This window comes from Neolamprologus brichardi, chromosome 20 (genome assembly GCF_056152115.1).
Source record: "Neolamprologus brichardi isolate AB-2024 chromosome 20, ASM5615211v1, whole genome shotgun sequence".
Lineage (NCBI taxonomy): Eukaryota > Metazoa > Chordata > Actinopteri > Cichliformes > Cichlidae > Neolamprologus > Neolamprologus brichardi.
Window position 1 is genome coordinate 33,898,263 of NC_142123.1, and position 23,488 is coordinate 33,921,750.

At 45.0% G+C, this 23,488-nt stretch overlaps 1 protein-coding gene across 7 annotated transcripts in view; it reads right to left on the reverse strand.

Moving 5' to 3' along the window:
• LOC102776246 (IQ motif and SEC7 domain-containing protein 1-like) overlaps window positions 1-23,488 on the reverse strand; it is a 165,214-nt gene that overhangs the window by 29,547 nt on the left and 112,179 nt on the right. For all 7 annotated transcript variants that reach the window (XM_087833936.1, XM_087833935.1, XM_087833932.1 and 4 more), the window contains 4 exons: window positions 1,833-2,001; window positions 1,154-1,321; window positions 378-551; window positions 190-285 (listed from right to left, as the gene is read on the reverse strand). In XM_087833936.1, the coding sequence (XP_087690062.1) occupies window positions 190-285; window positions 378-551; window positions 1,154-1,321; window positions 1,833-2,001 (607 nt within the window). The remainder of the gene's footprint in view (window positions 1-189; window positions 286-377; window positions 552-1,153; window positions 1,322-1,832; window positions 2,002-23,488) is intronic.

A 23,488-nucleotide genomic window follows, 5' to 3' on the forward strand; every position in this document is an offset into this window, starting at 1 on the left:
TAACAATACCCCCACATCCTTTTTTGCCTGAGGAATAATAATTACTATGTATCAACAAACTCTTTTATGAATGAATTATAATTATATTCATTTATTGTAATAATGTTGTGCACGTTTTGCACATGTGTACTTCACACCGTGTTCTTTAAATATTTTTCATGACTGTTGAAGACGCTCAAACATCTCTACCTGCTTAGAGAAGGAGTCGTCCACATCTCCTGCGTCCTCTGAGCCCTGCTGACCTGGTGGTCCCTGACCCTGTGGTTGACGCTCATCAAATGAGTACTGCAGCCACCGAAGAAACAACGGATCATTAGAACAAACCGAGCAGAACCTGGTGTGTTTCATTATGAGCTTTTTTACAAGTGTGCGTGTACCTGCAACCTCATGTTGGACAGGATGATGCGGCGGGTCATCCTGCTCTCTGAGGCGGAGCTGCGAAGCCTCTCAAAGTTCTTGTTCATGCGATACTGCCTGAACGCCGTCTGGATCGTCTTCGCTGCCCGCCGGGACACGAACGGGCCCCCGTACTTCCTCTCCAGCATCTCCACCTATCAGGCCGTACGATCACGCAACCAATCAGAGAGGGAAGAGCAGAAACGATCTTTGCATTTACAGGAAACAGGAAACAAAACAGTAGAAACTTTCAGCGAACCTTTGTGATGTTCGTGTTACGATGTGTGTAGTTTTGTGTTTTTAGTGAGTAAACCGAAAATTATTACACCTCTCGGCACATCTGACAGTTCCTAAACTGCAGTGGAAACAAAAGGAGCACGGACCAATAAGGTTTTTTAAATGACGCCTCGTGCCTCCAAAGGCAGCTCTGCTCCTTAGCTGCTAACATTTTTAACCATATACCTTTACTTTTGCTTCATTTTAAAGTAAATACATATTCTTTCACTAATTTTTCTCTTCCCTATGTAAACCTCCTTATTGGTCCATGCTCCACGTTGCTGTGTCTCGGCCTCTGTGTGCATTATGGATAAAAAGAAGGGCAGAAAATAAAGGTGTCCTGATGTGTCCTCTACCCTGCGGGTGATTGGAAAGGCTGCTTTGTAATGGAGGCGATTACACGGAAAACCTCTCACAGGAACCGCTCCAGTGGTGTTTTTAGAGGTGTTACTTATGAGGCCGACTTGTTGTGGCATTGTACCTTCTTGTCCTGGAGGTCTGTAGAGAGCTCATAGCTGTCAGATAGAGCCTTGCAGCGTTTGCTCTCCTCCTCCTCTTGCTTGCGGAGCGCCAGGCTGGCTGGCTGGTGTCGGCTGCGCTGAGCCCAGGCGAGGCTCGCTGGGCTGGGAGGCGAGATGGGTGAGCTGCCCTGGAAGAGGACATGATGAGAAGACATGTAATCAGATTTGATTTACTTCTGCTTTTATTTATTCAGGGAGACAGTACACATAACCCACTGATACAGGTTTTACTGTCAGACTGTTAATTTGGTCAAAAAAAAGAGTAAATGGTTTAGTTTAATTAGCTCTCAGCCGAACGTTGGATTAAAAAGAGATCAATGTGTGTCATTTATTCATTGGGATAATTTGCCCACGGTTTGACCTCTGGACCTCTGTCTGTTCCCCTGCCCTGGAGACCCACGAGATATCGCTGCTGTTCCAACCACGTTTGCTGGTTCAGATTCATCATCATTTGAAGCGACCCCCTTCCACCTTAAATGTCCCACTACAGCAGAACGGGGCCACCAAGCTCTACACAGAGAGGATTAGGATTTTTAAAAATGTGGCTGAAGGCGACACTTCCTTTCATAAACTTCAGAATAAACTTCAGACACCTTTAGTAGCTGCAGATAGACGGTGCATGTGTTTTAGGGTCGGTACCTGTGTATGTGTGTGGGAGGCTCCCAGGGGCCCACCGGAGGAGGGAGAGCCGTAGGGGTCACAGGGGCTGGAGAGGGGGCTGTTGCTATAGCGATGGAAGGGAGGTGGATGGCCAAAGGATGAATCAGAAAAGGTGAGTGCCTCTGGACACTGAGAGTCGCCCTCCACACTGCGAGGAAAGAGACAAAAACATGAGGAGAACGAGAGGACGGGTCATCCATCTGCAGATGCTGCTGATTACAGGTGAAATCATGCTGAAATAATGAAACAGAAGGTGGGAGAGAAGCTGTGGGATGCAGAGAAGGAGGAGGAAACTTGATCCAAACAACTGAGAACAGAATCAGGACGACAAGAAGGAGGAAGAATGGACTGAAAGAAAAGGAAAAGAAAGGAAATCTGTGGGACAGATGGTGAGGAAGAGACGGGAAAGAAAGGATTATTAAGGAAAGGAGGTTAAAGAGCAAAGTGGAAGAAAGGGAAAAGAGAAAGATGAATAGATTCAGATAGAATAGCTGCACACTGACTAAACCAGACAAACTAACAGAACAAACCACACTTTACCAGAGGGTCAAACCTGACAAACTGGACCAAACCAGAGTAAACTGGTCTAATCCTGACTGCAACGAACTGGAACGAATTTGTTTAAATCGACCATAATCAGATAAATCTCTGCCTCCATCTCACTCCATCACACCAACACTCTGCAGGTCCTTTTTCACTATATCCATGAATCTTCTCTCAGATCTTCCTGTTTTCCTCCCGCCCGGCAGCTCCATCCTCATCAGCCCTTGGTCCAGAATATCCACCTCCACAAATCAAACCACAAAACTGGACCTTACATAAAAACAAACTGAACACATCAAAAGGGTCAAATTAAACCCTTTGAACAGAGTCAATCAGCTGGATCAGCAAGACTAAGTCAGATAAATACAAACTGAATGAAAAAGACCAAAACTGTAGCAAACTCCAATAAAACAAACCATAAAAGAATGTTTCTGACATTTATTAAATGGCCTAATCACAGTTACAAACCAAACACAGTGGAACAAAAGTTCAACTGCACCTAACTGGGTCTAAGCTTGAAGAAACCCAGCAAAACCATCCATCCATGCATCCATCCATCCATGCATCCATCCATGGATCCATCCATGGATCCATCCATCCATGCATCCATCCATGGATCCATCCATCCATCCATCCATGCATCCATCCATGGATCCATCCATCCATCCACCCGTCCATCCATTTGTTCATCCATCCATGCATCCATCCATTCATCCATCCATCCATCCATGCATCCATCCATGGATCCATCCATCCATCCATCCATCCATCCATCCATCCATGCATCCATCCATGGATCCATCCATCCATCCATTTGTTCATCCATCCATGCATCCATCCATTCATCCATCCATCCATCCATCCATCTTCTTCCACTTATCCAGCTGACAGGCTCCAGACTAAACAGAACTAAAGCAAACAAAAGGAATGAATCGGACCAGTTAAACAAAGCCAATAGGAATTTGGCTTAACCCAGAATAAAACGGACTAAAACCGGAAAAGTGGAATAAAAGAGCAGCTGGCGCTAATCTGGCCTAAGTGGAACAACCCACAGAAACAAATCACAGATTCAGATGAAGTGGACCAAATCAAACCAAATGGGATGTTCAGACCAACACATGGAAAGCTAAGAATAAAAAGACTTAATCCAGAGTAAAACCAAATAAAATGCTCATCTTTTCTGTCTCATCTTTGTAATCATATAACTGGTTGTAGGAGACGCTACTCTTCCTCAGCCTGGTTCTGCCAGAGGCCTACTCCCATTCAGAGGGAGTTCTTTCTCCCCACTGACTCCAAATGATTGCTAAAATTGGGACTGATTGGGATTCTCTTTCATGTTTTATGGATTTAGCTGCACACTCACATTGAAATCACTTTTAATTGGCCAAATCAAAACAACGTGGAACAATTGGCTCAAAGCAGAATAAACAGAAAAAGGGACAAAACAAAACCACTTTTCCTGAACTACCTGTCACGAACTGGATTAATCCAGATGAAACTGGACAAACTGTATTAGACCATCATACTGTGGTCACCTAGCAGTTCACAGTGTTTAATGCCTCAACAGAGACGTCTCGGACAGACTGATGCAGATTACTGCTAAGAGAAACGCTGCGACACAGAAGATCAATCAACTTATTGATAAATAAAGGAGACGAAGAGAGAAGAGAAAAGAGGAGCAATCTGTGCGACGGGTGTGTTTCATCATCAAAGAGGCTCTTCAGTGTTAATCTAAGACACCCGTGAAGCTGGCACAGAAGCTAACGTGGGCAGTGCCAAGCTAGCAAACACACACACACACACACACACACACACAGAGTCACATGAGGGTGACTCATGGCAACAGCAGTGTGAGTGTGTGTGTATATGTGTGTGTGTGTGGGTGTACAGTATATGTGAATGTGGGTGTGCAGTGCGTGTTTGCGAGAAGCACAGCGTGAGTGTGTGGGAGACAATGTGTGTGTCTGTGTGTTTGCACAGCTAGCTTTATGAGGACCGCAGTGAGTTTAAGACCTTGGGTAAAAGGACGTTTCTTTCAAAGTGAGGACGTTCGTATCAGTCCTCCCTTCAGGAACAGCAGCAAGCCTGGTTAGCAAACTGCATCGATGCATTGCAAAGACACAGACACCTGCTAAATAACATCGAGATAAGCATGCAATTACCCTCACAACAAGTCATTTTGAAGCCATATTATTTGTCAGAACAGAGTCGAATTAAGTGGCTCAAATTAGCGGAGCTGAAAGTTGTTATAAAGACAGAAATTAGCTATAGACACCACAACATGTTGCAGTGTGTCAGGCTGTAACGTGTTTATTTCTGCTGTGTTTTTAACGGCCGAGTCTCATGTTTGAAGCCAGATTCAAGCGAACTGCAATTTTAGACACTGGGTTCACGTCAGCGATGGTCCCCACGCAAACGGTGACTAGCCTGCCACTGAAGTCCACCGAAGCAACTTGAGGCAGCTTTTACTTTGTGCGTCTGACTCAAAGTAGCGTCCATAGTTATTAAAGTGTGTCTGCAGCTGAAATACTGAGGCCAGTGTGTGGCAAGGAAAACGTGACTGATTTGTATCAACAAACCAAAAGTGCAGCAAGAAAAATCACCAAGCATCACACCACTACTAGTCCTGATATGCACAAGGCAGGTGGGTCCACTGATTCACGCCGCAGACAGCGAATCCTGAGCTGCCAACAACAGGCGTGCAGCCTCATCCGACCGCACTGATTTGTTTAGCTGCATCATATATCTGCTTCGACCTGTGCAGGGCTACGAGATGTGCAGAGATGCTCTTCTGCTCAACACTCCTATAAAGAGTGACGCTCAGGCAGTACTCAGAGATCCTGACGTCTCATTTTTCCCCATTCTGACGTTTGTGGACATTCACCGAAGCTCCTGGCATGTATCTGCATCCCTTCATGCACAAAGCCACATGTTTGGATATGACCAAATAACTCAAGTCGGTTTATTTATGAGCACTTTTAAGAACAAGTGTTGATCAAAGTGCTGCATAACAGAACAAAATAAATGAAAGAAAAATGAAATGTCAAGATTTAAAGATGCGAGTTTTAATTGCCCAGACTGTTCTGAGGTTTAAGGGCATGTTTGCTCAGCTGACCTCAGTGATCTTTTGGGAACATGCATTGTTAAAAGGTCAGAAAGGTAAGAAGGCGCTAACACATTTAAAGACTTAAAAACCAACAATTGGAAATAAAGTATCGAATTTCAGGAGCGGGACCACGCTGCCAAACACGCTGTTTCCGGTTCTCATCTATATATGTCTCCCCCAGTTCTACAAGCTGTTCATTCTCAGCTGTCCCCCCCCAAATCAGGAAACTGGTGCACCGTCATGAGCTGCAGATGAGAAAGCAGAACTGAGTTATTGACAGAGGTCTGAATAGTCTCACTTTAGTTTTTCACTTGTTCAGGTTCAACGACTTTAGCGCCATCCATGATTTCATGGCAGCGAGTCCAGCAAAGCTTTCAGAGGAGCCGTGGTACGCAGACAGATTTGTGAGTCAGATGCATAACCAGGAAATTCAATTCCATATTTTTGGAAAATTGAAATCAGGAGCATAGAAAGTGAAAAGAGTACTGGAGCAAGAATGGAGGTCATGAGAGTGGAGCGGGTGATGATGAAAACCCACCAACGTGACAGAAAAAGCTCTGCCTGTGAAACACACACACCTCTATCACACACCTCTGCACAGACCAGGAAACACGATCCACTGTATCGGATGCAGCAGCCGAAAGCATGAAAATGGTTGAATCTCCAATTACTAAAAGATCATCAAAAACCTTTCAAAGTGCTGATTCTGTGCTGTGAAACTGGACTGAAATATTTCAGTCTGATATTCGTGTCAGGTATTTATTTCCATCGGGGCCTGGAGATGGTGGAAAACAACTTTCTCCAGTATCTTAGACAGAAAGGGTAGCTTAGGGATTGGCCTGAAGCTTCTTTGACCGACGGCAGAATGATGGCATGTTTAGAACTCAGCCGTCCCCGACAGCGTCCAAGACCTCGTTTTACAGATGGGACATCTGGGGAGCACACAGCAGGCTTCAGATGACCGATCACTTCAGAAAAAGTCTCAAAGTGGTCAAAATCAGCAAAATATTTGGGGAACAGAGAGATCCTAGTCAGGGGGAGTGATGTGAGACCTTATACCTGCAACGTTATCACCTATAACTGCTGATAAGTTTATTAGAGATAAGGCCAGAAAAAGACTTCTGCTCTTCTGCAACTTTGTAACTAAACATGTCAAACTTTAACAAGGAAATCTGACGTTGACCCATTAGCTCTGCAACCAATAAGCAGGTGTTCCTCTGCTCTCCTCAGCCAGCCGAGGATGAGCCAGATGTAGGCGAGGAGAGGTGTGTTTGATTTATATCCCAGCTGTGCGCTGAGCCCCGCGCCTCCTTTGGCAGGCTGCTACACTTCACTGAGGTCAGACGGTAAACTTCAGGTGACCCTGACATTATAAACCATCACATCTGTGCCAGTTTCTATCTCTGGAAATTTCTCCTTCCAACTCTTAACTGGGAAAAACTGGTTTGCAATTCACAGCTCTACTGGAACGTGTCTCTGAGCAAGTAAAGAAATGAAATATTTGAACTGGATGTTTTTGCATTTAACATCTTTAATGACGACTGCAGAAACCATCTGCTTTACATAGTTTTAAACATTCATGTCTTGGTTTTCCTGCATTTATCCATCTGCGTTGTTCTGCTGTGTTTGTCTGCGTTCTCTTAAAAACAATAAAGTTAACGGCTCTCATCTTGTGCGTCTGTTCAAAGCCGCCTCCCCAAAATGCATTTGCTTAGCAACACGACCCGGTTACACAATTTCCCTTCTATCGAACTACGCCACCAGCTGTGCCACTACAGACGGATGCCTCCATCCACAACCAGCGGCTGACGCCTGCGACAGTGACAGGATGTAAATCCCGATGACTCTCCCACGCTTCAGAGCTGGAGGGTTTATTAGCGGCACGCTCCTTCTGGTTGGGGGATGTCGCCGCTGGAAAACAAACATTTCCTGCATGAAACTGCTCAGAGCAAGGTTGGACATCAAGATGAATAAAAGCACGACAGGCCGGACATAAAACACATAAATCTGAATTTTTAACTTCATTCGTTATGGAGCATTTAGGATTTTGCCGATATTGTGATTATGAATACTTCCTAGAACTACTTACTCCCACCCCTCCCCCCAGGGACTCCCCAGATAATGTTGTTATCTAACATTATGTCTTTGCATCGTCTCCTCCTGCGCAGCAAACAGCACAGATTACATGAAAGACTCCAACATAATTGAGCCTGGCTCTGCGAGTCGTGCACGGAGGCTGTTTGCAGGCTTGTGGTAAATCCCGCTGTACAGACGTGGAGGTGGGTGGTGGGGGGGTCTGATCTATATAAGATGGACCTGATACTGGTGGATGTGAGTCAGTATTAAGACACTAAAAAATGAATAAATAAAAATACTGCAGTGTTTTTTCCTCAGTGTTGTTCAGCTTGACTTGCAGAAAAAAAGCTATCGCAGAGAATTTCATCGATTTCTCCGAGTATGAGATCCAGGACGTGAAGTTACATATGCATAATGTAAAAGACAGCAGAGTGAGGCATCCCACTGGCCTATTGGCTGAAAGTGTCTGTGATAAACTCTCAGCTGTGTTTGTGATGTTGGTGCATTTTGAATTATCTGGCAAGTAGCATGGCTTCCTTGATAAAGACTGTCCAAGCTGTGGGTGAATTTCTAGCATCACATTCGTGTGTTTCTTAGCACTAATTAACAGATTGGTGTGCATGTGGGATGCACCCAGTCTGTGGATGCTGTTTATGGATGCTGCTCACTGAGCACGCCGCCTCTAAAAACCAACACGGTAACGGCCAAAACACTGAAGCTGAGGCGTCACAGCGGGACTTTATGAACAAATGGGAAACATCGATCTCTTACACACAGCTCAGAGCGCTCGACTTTCTCTTTTAACCTCCTAGGACCTGCCGACCACATATGTGGACATCACATTTTGGGTTATTTAGACCAAAATACTCAGTTTTGCTCTACATGGGCCTGATATCCACTAACGAGGACGTTATACTGCTACTGTTCTATCAACATTTTAAATAAATATCCTCATTTGTGGCTCTTTTTCTTAAAAATAAAAATAAGGTAAAACAAATCTGGTAATTCTTTGTTTTTACATTCATCAGGTCCCAATCAGCCCAAATATCAAAGAGAAATTAAAAATGCTGTCGTGGAAGAGTTCGTTAGGAGGTTAAATGCATAAAATACCACAAACATGACTGGACTCCATTATAAAAACAACGCAGCAGTCTGCACTGTAGGATGATCCTGCAAAAACCTGCCTGTACAACCACAACAACACGTCACACTGTAGAATGATATTAGAGCAGCACATATGAAGCTGCTGCAGCACATAAACAGCAACACTCACATGTAAACCTTGGCTCTGCGCAGCAGCTTGTTTTTCCTGAGAAACCACATGAGTCCGGGGGAGAGGACACACACACACACACACACACACACACACACACACACACACACACACACACACACACACACACACACACACAGCTGATCATATTTACCATAGTTTCTGATAAATATCTGCTATTCCTTTCAAATTTCTCATCCACACACAGAAGCCCTCACACGCTGTTTCTGTTTGGTATCCTGCATTCATAGCCAGGGGCAGTAACTAACAACACACACACACACACACACACACACACACACACACACACACACACACACACACACACACATAGATGATGATTAGAAATCTGATTTATGCAGGTTACAGTGTCAAAGCAATGACTGCACTTCCTGCACAAGCCCACACTGATACACCCGAGCTCGGGCACACTCGCTTGTAATTAATAACACACACTGCGTCTCTCTCAACTGCTGTCCTCCCACGACTAACAGTCGCCTCCACCGACGAGCCAAACAGACGCAGAATATAAAGACAATCAGTCAGTTAGGCAGGCAGCTTCCCACAGGAGCAGGAGACCTGAAATATTCACGTCACAAAGTCCATCCTGGGCTGCACCTCCAATCAAACACAATTTAACGCCCTCATTTTATGAACTTCACTTTAATGCTTAATTACTTGCATGCAGACATCACAGTTAGCTTACTCTGACATTAAATAAGAAGACTCCATCCATCCATCCATCCATCCATCCATCCATCCATTCATCCGTCCATTTTCTGCTGCTTATCTGGGATTGGTTGCAGTGGCAGCAGTCTAAACAGAGAACCTTCCACTCCCTGTCCACCTCTCCAGTGTGTCCTGGGTCTGCCTCTGGGCCTCCTTCCAGCAGCACATGCTTGAAACACCTCACCCAGGAGGTGTCCGGGAGGCATCCTAGTCAGATGCCTTAACCACCTCTGGATCCTTTCAGAGTGGGGGAGGAGCAGTTCGGCTCCAAGTCCCTCCTGAATGACTGAGATCCTCACCTTAGCTCTAAGCTTATTTCTGCCACTCGTGAGTACAGCACTACTTCCCCCTCCTGAGGGTTCGCCAGAATCACTTCGAGACAGACCGAAAGCTTTGTTTCATGGTCGCACTAAACTCCTCCCACACCCAAGTTTTTCTTAAGCTACTCCCAGAACGCCTCTCCACCCGGCTGCAGGTACCCGTCAGCTGTCCTCTTCTGATCCAGAACTTGGTTTTTATTGGAGAACAGCTTCTTTTTCTTTATCTGTTGACATAAAATCTCAGAGGAAGGATAAAGACTCCCTAAAGATTTCAGTCCCTGCGGGTTCAGTCTGGAAGATAAATAACCAACACAACATCTGTTCAAAGTTCAGTTTTTGCTAAATTAGAGCCGCCTTCTTTCTCTTTCAAGAGCTTCCTTTAGTGAAGCCAATGATCTGCCTGCATCTCACCCAATCACCAGCATCCTCTTATGTCACACCAGCTGAGTGCCAAGAGTGCAGTTGACAAGCTGACGGTACAATAAGGTGGAGTTTTGTCTCTCAGCTAAGCAGATTTAGCTTTCACACACACACACACGCGCACACATTAAATCACACTACACACCAAAATACCCCATCTCATGTCAGACACCCCCCCCCCCCCCCCCCCCTCCACCCCACTGCTGCTGGGTGTCATGATGAGGTGGAGGTCAGGACAATGATAACGACAGCTGTCATTGTTATTGGCTGCTGTCTTTGTCACTGTCACACACGCACAAACTCTCGGTTTTTGCACTAAAACTCCAGTTTTTAATTCACAAAAATATTTGTTTCTTGTTGCAACACTCGTTCCTTCACATCTCAGCTTTTTAAAATATAAAAGTAAGAGGAGCTGAGATCTTGAATCGCTCCCCGTGGGCCGAGTGACCACACGAATCCGGCAGGCTGCGGTGTAAACAACAGCAAACAAACAGGAAGTGAGGGTGCAGCAGGGTGACACAACAGGCAGCGACTCCCAGTGAGACGAGGTCGGTGTCATGGTCTGACACCCGCACATGACGGAGCAGGAAGAAGAATGACCACATGATTCACTGACCTGACTGTGTCACTGACTCACTGACTGCTTTCAAACCGACAGACCAACAAATCTTTCCTGCTCCAGAGCGGCGAGAAACACCACAGAGACCAAAGGAAGAAAAACAAATGAATACAAGAAACATTTCATATTTAAGTTTTTGAAGGATGAAAATCTCTGGGTATATTAAGGTGACGGTGGGACCCTGCTTGTGTCTTACTTTTCCTCTTGCGCCCTTTATTTACCAAAAAAGGGAAACAATCCTTCCTGTAATGAACACTGCAGCCTCCAGGTGGCACCACCGAGGGTGTTGAAGCCAAATTAATGTCAAGTAAATTAACAGTTGCGTAACAGTGTCTTTGCATGAGAGGGGCTTTTTATTTGGCTACCCTTTACTCGGCTGTAAATGTCCCCCGTGGGCTTCTGTAGCCTCCAGCTACAGCGCTGCAGATGCTGTGGATCATAACAGGCTGAGCAAGTGGAAGCAACTGATTTATAAAGCTCAGAACATGGAGCCACAAGGGAACACACAGACACACACACACACACACACACACGCAGCTTTGTCAAACCTCCGCACACAGGAGGAGGTCAGTGTATCACTCTGCTGTAATTAATAATGTTCTGTGATTAACTGTTGAGCTCAGTAATTACACACACGCACACATCAGGGCAACACCTGCTCATTGTGTGTGTGTCGCTGTGTAACTATCAGCCATGTTGTGGGGACATAAATCTGTGTACACACTCACACTGTGGGAACCCGCCTGCCTGTGCTCGTGATCTAAACCTCAGGTTGAGCCGAGGTCGAGTTCAGATTAAGGTTACGTTCAGAAACACAAACTGTTGTCAGCGCAGCGTCGCTTAAACTCGCTGATGTGCTGTGACACGAACTAAGAACAGAACGACCTCATTATCGTGTTAAGATGCGATCTTCACTTACATATGTGACCACATGTAAACAGCTAACATCGATTCTTTGTATGACCAGCAGGGCTGACTCCTCGGCGCCCCCTGCTGACCAGCTGTAAACAAATCAATAGGAAAACGAGCACTCTGCTCACTTGATCTGTGACCTCAGGAACACTTTCCTGTTGAGTTTGTGATCTCAGACATTCATGTTTTTAAGGTCTTACTGAATGAATCATGACATTCAATCATGGTCCATTAGAGACAAAACAGATGAAAAAGGAAGACGAGGATTTTGGGCCAGACCGCCTCCTGCAGCTCAGACAGTCTGAATATTAGAAGGTCGGTGGATCGATCCCTGACTCCTCGAGTCCAGATGCTGATGTATCCTCAGTCAAGTTAGAAACCCGAGTTGCCTCCATTCAAGTGCAAGTGTGTGTGCACAAAACACTGGGTAACACATGTGTCTCCTTCACAATGTTCTGTGTTGTTCTCATGCAAACATAGTGAGCATTTAGACTTATGAAGTAATGTCTTGATGCATGCTCAATCATCCAGGTCAGGAAATCTCAAAATGTTTTCAGTGGGACAAACGTTTCGTCGTTCATCTCCTTCAGAGACCAGACCAGAGTGTCTGACCTGCTCCAACTATCGTTATGCTTCAGTCACAGTAGGAAAACACTGGTTGGAGGCTGCAGCATGACCGGTGTTATTGCTACTGTGCACAATGAACGTGCTTCTCGTTGGTTTCCGTGGAAACACGAAACAAGTTTTAAAGGGACTTTTGTGCATCAAGCCGATAAAAGGCTGTTGGAGTTCACCTGCGTCAGTTTGGGATTCAATACGGTGAAGTTGACAAATGTGTGCAGTCTGTTCGTTACAACACGGCGATTAACTGTGATAAATTTGCAAAAATCACAAATGTGTTGCTGACAGCAGAGAAACTTACACTAACTACTCTTTTTAGAGTCTGCAGGCAGCGATTTCACTGCAGCGTGACGCTCCACAATGGTTGGTCCAAACTGACTGTGTTCATGAATAGATATAAAAAGATAAACAGAGATCTAATAATCCATCTGTGACAGACAGCTCGCCTCCCACCAGGCAGGCTTTAAATCGCCTTGCAATCGTCGGTGCCCAGATGTTGAGGGTCCTGCACACTCAGGCAAAGACATGGTTGCCACAACTACTTGCATTCAGTCAACAAATGTGGAAAAACTCCCTGCAATCATCAGGCAACCAGTGAGAAATCTTAGTGGGAGGAAGGTTTTCTGTGGTATTTTTAGTGCGACTGAGCCATAAAGTCGAGTTTTTCCTCCTCTGTGTCGTATCAACGGGCAGAGACAAACATCTGTGCAGGTGTTTGAACTGAAGGACTCGACGAATCCTACCCCTGACCAACATTTTCATCTAACAGCCATTAAAACGCCGCAGCGACTCCAGAACTTAAAATATCACTGTATAACATCCCTGTTGCTATGTCAACATTTGTTCCAACATAATGACTGTGTCTAAGAGAAAAGGGAAGGCAGTGAAAGCAATGTGATAACGAGAAACTCAAAGCAGAACAATAATAAAGGGGCTAATGGCATCTAGAGAAAGACAGTGAAATGATTTCCACTTGCACGGCTTTGCACGTGGACACTGTGCAGACGGGCAAAAGTGTGCACATTCTTAACACGTCATTAAAAACCTGACTCACAGCGATGGAGTGATGGGATGTCTGAGGCCATATTGCGTGAGGGACGGGAACCGGCAACCTCCCCGCTCGTCTGCCCGTAGGCTCGTGGCGCTCTACATTAGGACACTGAGCGAGTCGCCGGGAAAATGTGTGTTAGTAAGACACGGCTCACCCAGGCCCGAGTGTGTGATTGGTTTGTGTTTCTGGATGGACGAGTTAGTTGGTGGACTTCTGTGATTGTGTGTTTGTGCGTGTGGTTTCTGTTGTTGGTCCAAACAGGCACCAAATGGCACCAAACCCCGAGGCATCGAGCTGCTACTCACAACAGCTACATGTGTGTCATCCCCACCTCTCTCTGCTCTTGTGCCTCGTTCTCCCCTACAGATGGTCTCATGCCTTTCCTTCTTACTACCACTCTCGTGTGTGTGCATATGTTCTTAGCTCTTTGGCTAAATGGCCACTAAAGCTCCAACCAGTTTTCCATCCAACAGTTCAGCTCGGATACATAAAACCTGGACTTTCCTACGTAGCTACGTACTGCAAAAAAGCCTAAATCTGTCTCTACAAACCACAAAAAATACGATATTCAGTATTAAAAAACGCTTTCTGTCTATCTGACGGCTTGCAGAGTTTCTACCAGCATATAGATGGGCGCAGCCATCATGATGCCATCCCACTGGCATCTGCTAATTAGTGCTAAGCACCAGGCCAAAACCCGTCTCACCAAACGATCAAACGTTTCAAAAAGCAGCAACAACACAAGTCAGAGGTGAGTCAGCTCCTTACGCACAAGTGAAAGCAAAGCGTGTATAGTGTACAGCTGTTACAAATGATGTGACTGAGACCAAACACACTTCCTGAACTGGACTGTAAACACAAAGAATATTTAGTCTATGGGGGAATAACTTAGATGTCTGAGCCTCTTCTTGGCACTTTGGTGTTGGTTATTTCCTTTGCCCTGTTGCTGCTCGGTCTCCTCGTGCCGCCGGCACCGAGTGCAGGCTGGGACAGGTTTAAACCCATGCACAACTCTGGCTGGTGAAACAGGAAATACACGATGGCGTGAAACAGCAAAATTTCCAGCTCCTTGTAAAATTCTATAACTCAATAAATTCTGTTGTTCTTTTGTACCGGAGATCCATAAAGTGAGCGTTCCCTCACACTTTCCATATATGAACCAGAACTCACCAAAATACAAAAAGAATCATTTTACAGTTTATTTAATGTGGTATAATTTCATATTTAATGCTTTTATATATAGAACAATAATTCTAAAAACATAATGTAATAATTTACTTAGTTAAGCTTTATGGCTGTGGAGGTGCTGCATGTGCGCCCTTTATTAACAGGCTGTCGCTGGTTGTTACACGTCGATTAGGATGACAGATGTTAACAGCAGAAATGCCAACGACTGCAATCGTTTCAAGCACACAAGAGAGACCCGCCGCAGCCAGGAAGAGATTACATGTCGTGAGTTTAACGGTCCTGACTGACTTTGTTGCTTGTTTCCTGTCCTCGTCCTCAGCTGCACCCAACACCTCGCCTAACAGCTGTAGCCACCTTCACCATCCACCAATCAAAGAACAGCTCAGAGTATTTTTTTCTTGCCTGATTTTAATCTTGTTGTCTGTCCCCGATTTTTCCAGCTCGTCGTCTCTAGTTTTCATCTTTGAGCAAAGAGCAGCAGAATAATGAACCGTGAAACTCGAGTCTGAATATTAATATGACTGAGGAGGATCAAGTTAAGACGAGTAATCTGACTGGCCACCTTTCAGACTTGCCCTTCTCCCCGTGCGCACGGTTGGCTGGTGGACTTAATGAGCTTGGACAGAAAGCCGTGGTTGGTCAGATGAGAGATGGCAGCGATGGGACTGGATGAACAGAGATGACAGCTAGTTGATGAATCAGCCTCAGGTTAGTGTAAATGTATGACAGCTACAAACAAATAACCTCCTCACAGCTGCTCTTTTCCTGACAGACAAATGTGCCGTTTACAAAGAATATCTGAGCAGATTTATCAAAAGTTATACTGGAAGCAAACGGCCAGTTTAACCCAGAAGTGCTTCACAGTTCTGTCCGTCGGGTGGCAGGAAGTCCTCTGAGGAAACTAGCTGGCTGTATTCTGTCGTATAGCATGAGGAGTCTGGACTTCGTGGTCCAGGTTAGGATGCTGCTTGAGAACATTTCCAGCACTCGGCCTGTGAAACTGAATGCAGGGAATACTTATCTGGACTTTTCTCCTCAGGCTGCTGCCAAGCATGATGGGAAAAACAGATGGATGGAGGTGTTGTTTTATGAATTAAAAGAGCTTCAGTGTCCAGAATCAGCAGCAGGATGAGTGGTGACATGTTTTTCATTCAGTATATGAAGGTCTCCGTCCTTCAGCTGACCTTTAACCCTCCATCCATCAGGCTGTCAGAGCTTCAGCCTCTCCACTGTGTCATGATGAGTAATGGCTCCTGGACATTTGGTCAAACCAGTCCTAAAAAATAGTCTCTCATCATCGACTTCAGCCCGAAGATGATGGATGCATAAGCAGCTGCGAATTTCACTCTGCCGCCTTTATCTTTTATTGAAACTGAGAGGAATCAATAGAAATATTGATCAGTACTTGTGGTGTGTGACTGAACACAGAGCTGAAGTAGCTGTGACTCGTGGGTACGTCCCCTGAAATCCAAATGCTCTGGACAGACGATGATCGTTATCTTGAGAATATAACAGAACTTTCACCCTATTTGAACACTTGCAGAAACGTGAAAGGCATAAATCCTGTGACCCGTGTGAGCTCAAAGTTTTCAGTTTCTGCTTCCTATCAAAGAATTTGATGGATTCGATTTATTTAGCTGATGGCATGGAGGATGTTAATAGGCTCACATCCTTCGTTCAGGACACATTTGCTTCCGTTGCAGCTCGTTCTTCTCGACAGACCTGCAGGATTGGTACTGATTAGAAATACACTTGTGCCTCAAGTTTGCAGCAGAACATTGCAGACTAAACATAATTTTGATGGCAGAAGACTGAGAGTCAGAACTAAGTGAAAGAGTCTGCAGTCGGATTATTATCCTCAGCTAGAACGAGCCGTCTCTAGGTCAGGCTGAGAGGTTCTAACACTGGAACGGCCTCTGGACACCAGATCAGTTAGATCCAAAGCAGGATGTGAAGTGAACTTCATCACTAACACAGAAGCTACTAAATATAGAGCAGAAGCTCTAGCCATGGCCTCAGAGGACACGAAGCATCTCCAGAGCATTTCTCAGGAGGGAAAGCAAGGTCAAACCATCAGTCCCGGCTGGATTCTGGAACATGTCACCTTTACTCATGAATCCCAGTTAAATTTGAAGCTTTGAGGCCCACAGAGTGCTGACCATAGCATACTGTCCCTTCACTCATCAGGCCTAAACTACAGGAAACACTGAAGAACATTTTAGATTAGCTAGAAGGAAGAAATGATATCAGGTGTTGCAGACGTCCAGACGTCGAGAGCTGATCGATAGAAGCAGGGAGCTCTTTCTGCTGCCCAGCTGTGCACATCTGTAAACCTGCCAAAGTGACAGAGGATGGTGCCAGATGGAAATAGAGAAGGACGTATCGCTCACACTGATATCTTCCAGGCAGCTTGAGCCAAGATGCTGTCATTAAGAAAAAGACTTGTATTGTTTTAATGAATGAAATGACAGCACCTTCCTTTGACTGTATATTTGCTGTTTTTGTATCCAGATGTTGTTACACACGACGCCTTCTACAGTTTGACATCTTGAAAACATCTCCATCCTACAGCACTGCTGCTCCCCTGGGCGTCGGCTGACGCAGGAGGAATCAAAGTCAAAGAGATCACGTTACCCAGTGAAAACACTTAGATCAGCTCGTGTAGAAAAACTGTACAAATAAAAGGATGGCGCTCAGCATGTGGTTGCACTGTCAGCCTCGGTTATATAACTGCTTGAGCTGACTGAAGACGGTGACGGGGCCTGAGGTAGAATGTGGGGTTTATGCACTGACATCTGAATAGGCCATTACAAAACAACAATTGCAGAATATAAGCAGCTTAGTATAAGACGAGGCTCCAGGCAGGACACGGCTGGGATGGAAGACGTGAAGAAAAACTCAATATTTAAATAAACAGTTTAATTTTCCAGATCTACTGTCATCTGGATCAAAGCCTGTAAATAAAAGATAGCTGCAGCCACCCTGACGTCACACCCACCATCCTGCAGTCCTGAGACTGGACATGTGACATGTGCGCTTCATTTAAAGCTCGTATTAACCACTTTTAAAGCTTACATGGGTTTGCTGCGTCTTACATGACAGATTTGTTTATTGCAAAAGAAAATAAGAAGTTTTCTGTCAGAGCCAGACGGCTGTGGAACTGAGGTTAGCAAACAAAACAGCACGGCTGCTGATATTCCTGCTATTGACTCATTATTCATGGATTTATTCGTGTGTTCTACCTGTCGTAATATCCACTGTTTGATCAGGTTTGTCTAGTTCTTATTTGTTTCTGTGTTAACAGTGAGGTCGTTTTCCTGGCAACCACACCTTTCACCGCCTGCTGGCCATTTGTACAAATGCAGATTTAAAACAACCTCCTTCTTTTATATACAGTCTTTGGTTCTGAGTGAATTTTGACCTTCAAAGCAGCTAAATAATTTCTCCTCAAGGTCCAGTTAAGGCCCCAGGCTTCCATCTGTTTCACGAGTGTCCTGATCAGGGAGTGGAGAGGTGAATAATCAACCTGGACCTTTGCTTTGTGAACCGCTGTGTCCATGATTAGGAATGAAAAGTACTTCTCAAGCGAGGCACAAATAAAAACTCGTAGTCTCGTTTTTTAATTCCCCTGTAATAGGCTGTTATCTCTCCCTCTGCAGATTTACTTATCAGCAAACAAAGCATTAACATTTTATTCTTGCAGACTGAAGCAGAGCTGCTCTGAAAACATACACACCAAATAAAGCATTACTGCCTGTTGGCTTAATGAACAATGAAGCCCTCCAAGATCTGCGGCTCTATTTACACTGCAGATAAAACTACATTCTTAATAAGAATAGAATCGCTGCTTTTCAACGAGTCGCCTTTCATCGGCGGAGCAGGAGAGAAAAGGCCTCCACTTAAATATGTCTGTGAAGGTTCTCAGTCATCCAGGTCATCGTAGTCAAAGGAGCTTGTAAAGAAAAGCGTCTGGACTTCTTTAAGTTGCTTGAAGACGTTTCACCTTCATCCGAGAAGCTTCTTCAGTTCTAAGGTCAAATTGTGGAGAGTCCCAGATTTAAACCTAGTGGGAGTTTCCCCCCACAGAGGGACGAAAGGACCCCCTGATGCTCCTCTAATCGCCTGAGCCAAGGTGTGAAACTGGGTGTGGGTCCCAATCAGCCAGAGTTTCGGGTGAGTTCATTGTGAAACCTGGCCCCACCTTATCATGTGATTTCCTGAGGTCAGATGGCCCAGGATGTGAGTGGGCGTTAAGGCGTCTGGGGAGGGAACTCAAAACCGGATTATAGATGGCAGAGAGTTGGTGTCGTAAACCACCGCCTCAGTTCAAAGATGGTCGCTCACAGTGGACATAGATGGCCACTTAAACACGTGTCCAAGACAGATTAATGGGAAAATCCCAACATGATGAAGGAGGTTTTCTACTACCAGGGGCAAATAAATGAAAGGTGCTGCAGTGACTTCTAAAACAAACTGAATTGTCATGTGATGGTTCAAAATATGGAGTAAATCTGGGTTTAGTGTTGATTTTTGTTCAGATATTCACAGAAAACCAGGACGACAAACCTCTGTGTGGAACTGGAATCTCTGGTGAACACTAGGGTTCATCCTCTGGGGACCATAAAGACCTTCACACTAACGGTGAAAGCGGCGCAGTGACCTTACAGCAATAATGAATCTCAGAGTCTGCATAGCAAAGATGGACATAATCCCTCTGACTCTGCATTGGATGAGAGGGTAGAGCGCTCGGTTTGTGCAAGCTTGGTTATCAAACTGCATCCAGAAACTACCTCCAACTGCACAAACATGTCCACGGTTCAGTGACTCCAGTCAGCTATCGGCCAATCGAAGCATCCACTCCTCTAACTCCAGCATAAACGTGGAAGATTCTCCTGAAGTGACCTAAGCTGAAGTCAAGCTCAGCAACCAGCAGCTGCCGGAGCTGGGGTCAAATCAACGAGGCACCCGCAGAGACGCAATCAAGGACAACCAGTGTTTCCTGTGTTTATCTCAAGTTCACTGTGGAGAAAATATCTTTCTAAATTACGTCTCAAAAATCAGTTTCATGCAAAGGAGAACACTGCTAATAGACAGCACACTATTGTGCATCACATCCTCGAGAGGAAAACCTCCACACAGCACAGCCACACACCTGTGGGGGCGTGACCTGCCCGGTCATCCAATGAAACGTGGCCTCTGTCTCTGGTCTGCGATGAGCTGATGCTGTGTGGTTTGTGACTGATTTGATTTATTGTAATCAGAAGTCTAATCATATATGACTAGTAGCTATTTACTCGCATTAATGCTGAACCACTAAAACTCAAACATGTTTAAGCTAAAAGAAAAGAAAAGAAAGATCCAATAAATCTGTGATTCTGGAAGGTTTGAAATATTAGGAGGTAAAAGTAAAAGACTTCAGCCCGGTTATCTCCGCAGCAGGCTGTGAACGGTTTATTTCTGTGGTTCAGTCGGATATTTTAATGTGTTTACTCACTTTTAGAGCCTCAAGTGGCCATGAGAGGAACTGTAGTTTTTCCATGTCGGCTTCATGTTTGAGCTGCTCGCTCTCTCTGTGTCTCTGTGCTGTCTGGGCTCTTTGGTTCTTGTTATCCTGATGAATAAACTGCAGTTTTAAGAGCCTTTGATGCATATTTTCCATTATTTCACGATTAATTATCACAATCATTTCTAGCTTCATCTGTGCTGACTTGAACTGATGGAAATAAACTGTTAGTTGCTGCCTCATTTGTGCAGAATTTCATGGAAATCCATCCAATCGTTGTTGTGAGTTTCAGTCTGGCGTTGCCATCCCTAGAGCCATGCTGCTAGCGTAGCTAAAAATAATCCGGCAGCAGAGAGACCCGTTACTGAGCCTTCAGTCCAACAGAAACGATCACAGATCTGACAGAGACGAGCGCGTCCTCAGGTCTGTGCCACAAACCACAACAAATGTGTCTGAACACAAGAAGCTGATTTAACTTAAGCAACTTAAATCATCACAAAAAACCTTTATTTTAATATTTCTGCGGCCGGTTCTCCACTCGGTCACCTGCTCTTTGCTCTTTGGTCACAGCAATAATTTGATTTCCTCTCAGGGATTCAGAAAGTTCATCTGGTCTTATCGCAGGACAGCGATCTCATTTATGTCTACTCATTCATTAGAAGGTGGTGTGACAGAAAAATAGAAATCAATATCACAACACTATTATAGCCGGCGTCATTAATCTTAACGACAGCCACGAGGCAGCCCCGAGGAGCGCCTGTGCAGCGGAGCAGTTTGGAGGTCTATTTCAGGAGGCAGCTGAAATCATTTGGCTGGCTCGCTTTCGTCCAGCATCGTTGCCCTCTGCTCCCTCTGAAGCAGGATGAATCACGGCTGTGTGTGTGTGTGTGTGTGAAGGAGGATGAATTCAAATAACAAAAGAAGAAATGTCAGATTAGTAAAGCAGTCTTTAAAAGCATGCTTCTTCTGACCAGTGCTGAGAAAAAATTGGCGTTCAAAGAAAGTTCAGAGTGATTTTTTACTCCTCTGCTACAATTTTCCCTGTAACAGGACATCAGTCACCCTGTACTCCAAAAGGAAGACGATCACAGAGGCGAGGAAGGAGTCGCTACACCATCTGAGAGGCATTTCAAACATTAGCACACAATATGTTCCTCCTCTGCCTTTTTAGTTTTCATCTTCACGTCATTGTCTCACCTCCCAACTGGGCGAGCGCTGGTTCTGCTGGAGGAGCGTTCCCGTTAAAAGGGACTTTCTTCCTCCCCACAGTCGATAAGTGCTTCTCATGGGGTGGAGAGAGTTTACTTTACATGCTGATGGAAACTGCCACTCTTTAATTGAACTGAATTAACAGAATGGGGAATGAACTTGTAAATATAATGGACCCTGAAAGCGATCGTGGCTCAAGAGTTGGGGGTTCGTCTTGTAATCGGAAGGTTGCTGGTTCGAGCCCCAGCTCTGACAGTCTGCCCCAGGGCAGCTGTGGCTACACCTGTAGCTGCCTCCACCAGTGTGTGAATGAATAGTGGAATTGTAAAGCGCTTTGAGGGGTCCCAAAAAGCGCTATATAAATGTAATCTATTACTTATAGCTTTGCAGCTTAAAAATGGAACATTTAAGACATCAATGCAATTAAAAAATGATGAGATTTGATCATTTAATAATCTGCTCTCTCCAGCTTCCACACAGTTATGTTTCACACAGACCGCCGTCACCACGAAAAACCTCAACTTCATCCGATCAACACTGAACGCGACATTTATTTATTTTATTTATTCATATTGTTAACCTCCTCAGAGGCTGCTGGGGTAAGAAGTTCCTGCTGGTGTGAAACTGTATCAAACTGCTGTGCAATGAGCCTCTGAGCAGATGCTGCGTTTGCATTTCTTGTTTGGAAATTTGTGGCAGGTGAGCATTTATCATGTTTTAGCCGGCTAATTATTCACCACTATGCACCTACTGTTATGTGCCAGCATTTGTGAAAGCCTAATAGGCTCTTTTCATGTTTTATTAACAATCTGACACACAGCCTTGGTGACATCACGAGGGAACAGATTGATGAACGGCCTCCTGCCAGTTAAAGGACAGAAAACAAAACTGCGAGCTGAGCGCTGAGAGAGTCGAGGGCAACGCGTCACCATCGCCACAGACGACGAGCAGCTCGGAGGACAAAGGTCAGAGAAGGTGAGACTTCACAGAAACAAACGTACGAGTGAAATCAGGAAGAAACGTTTCTCTTCTTCTGGCAGACAGATGTTTAACTTATCCAGCTCGCCACTGAGTGCGGCCATGGCAACCACAGCACTTCCTGTGGTTTTCAAATAAGCTCAGAAGAGATGAGTGTTTGCTATCCAACCAGCATGAAAATTAAACAACCGGCAGCTGAAAAACAGGAAAAGGCACCGAAACAGGGGCTGAAGGTGGAGTGGGCTTTTCCTCACTTCCTGTCGTAGATCTCCTGTTTACATTAAACATGATCAAAGCTGCTCATAACGAAGCCATTGCTGTGTGCACAGCAATCCCTGTGAGCCAAACGCTCCTCTAAACACTCAGTCGGCTCCCAGCACAAGCTGCTGATGACCATGTCAGGGACACGTGGGCTCAGTGACATCACACTGCCGCAAACATGGTCTTAGTCACTATGAGACCGTCCACTGTTTTGGGGAGTCCTATTGTTGGAGCCTCAGCATGATGCAGATCAGACTGTGAAACTGAAACAGTAGCACACCCTGCTTGGTCATCCTGCTGGACTCTCTTTAACAAAGTCGACACCACAAGAGCTGAAACCTGCGACTGAGGCAACAAACCCAAAGACTTGGCGGCGGTGAGGATCAGACGAGAAGTCGGTTCATCCAATCAGAAACAACCTGGCTGCTTCTTACAACCAGAGAAGCTGCCCCCTGCTGGCTATTAAAAATAATACATAATGTGCACTTTTTCTGATCTCTGTGTTATATCCATCTTTCCCATACAGTCTATTAGCCTGAGCTTCGTCATACAGGCATAATTTTCACTATGAATATCCATCATGGGAACGGCATGTATATGGCAGAAAAACAAAAAAACAAAGCAGAATAATAATAAGAATTCATCATCAAAACAATCAAAACAGCTTTATTTTAGTTTCTTTTCCACAGCAGCCACTCCAAACGTCGTCTGAGTTTGATCCAGAGAGCTTCTAATGACGGGGCAGGTTCAAAACGCCCTCTTTTTATTCAGCTGGGTGGAGATCAGGTGACAGAAGGCCACGTCACATGACTCACATCTACTTTCA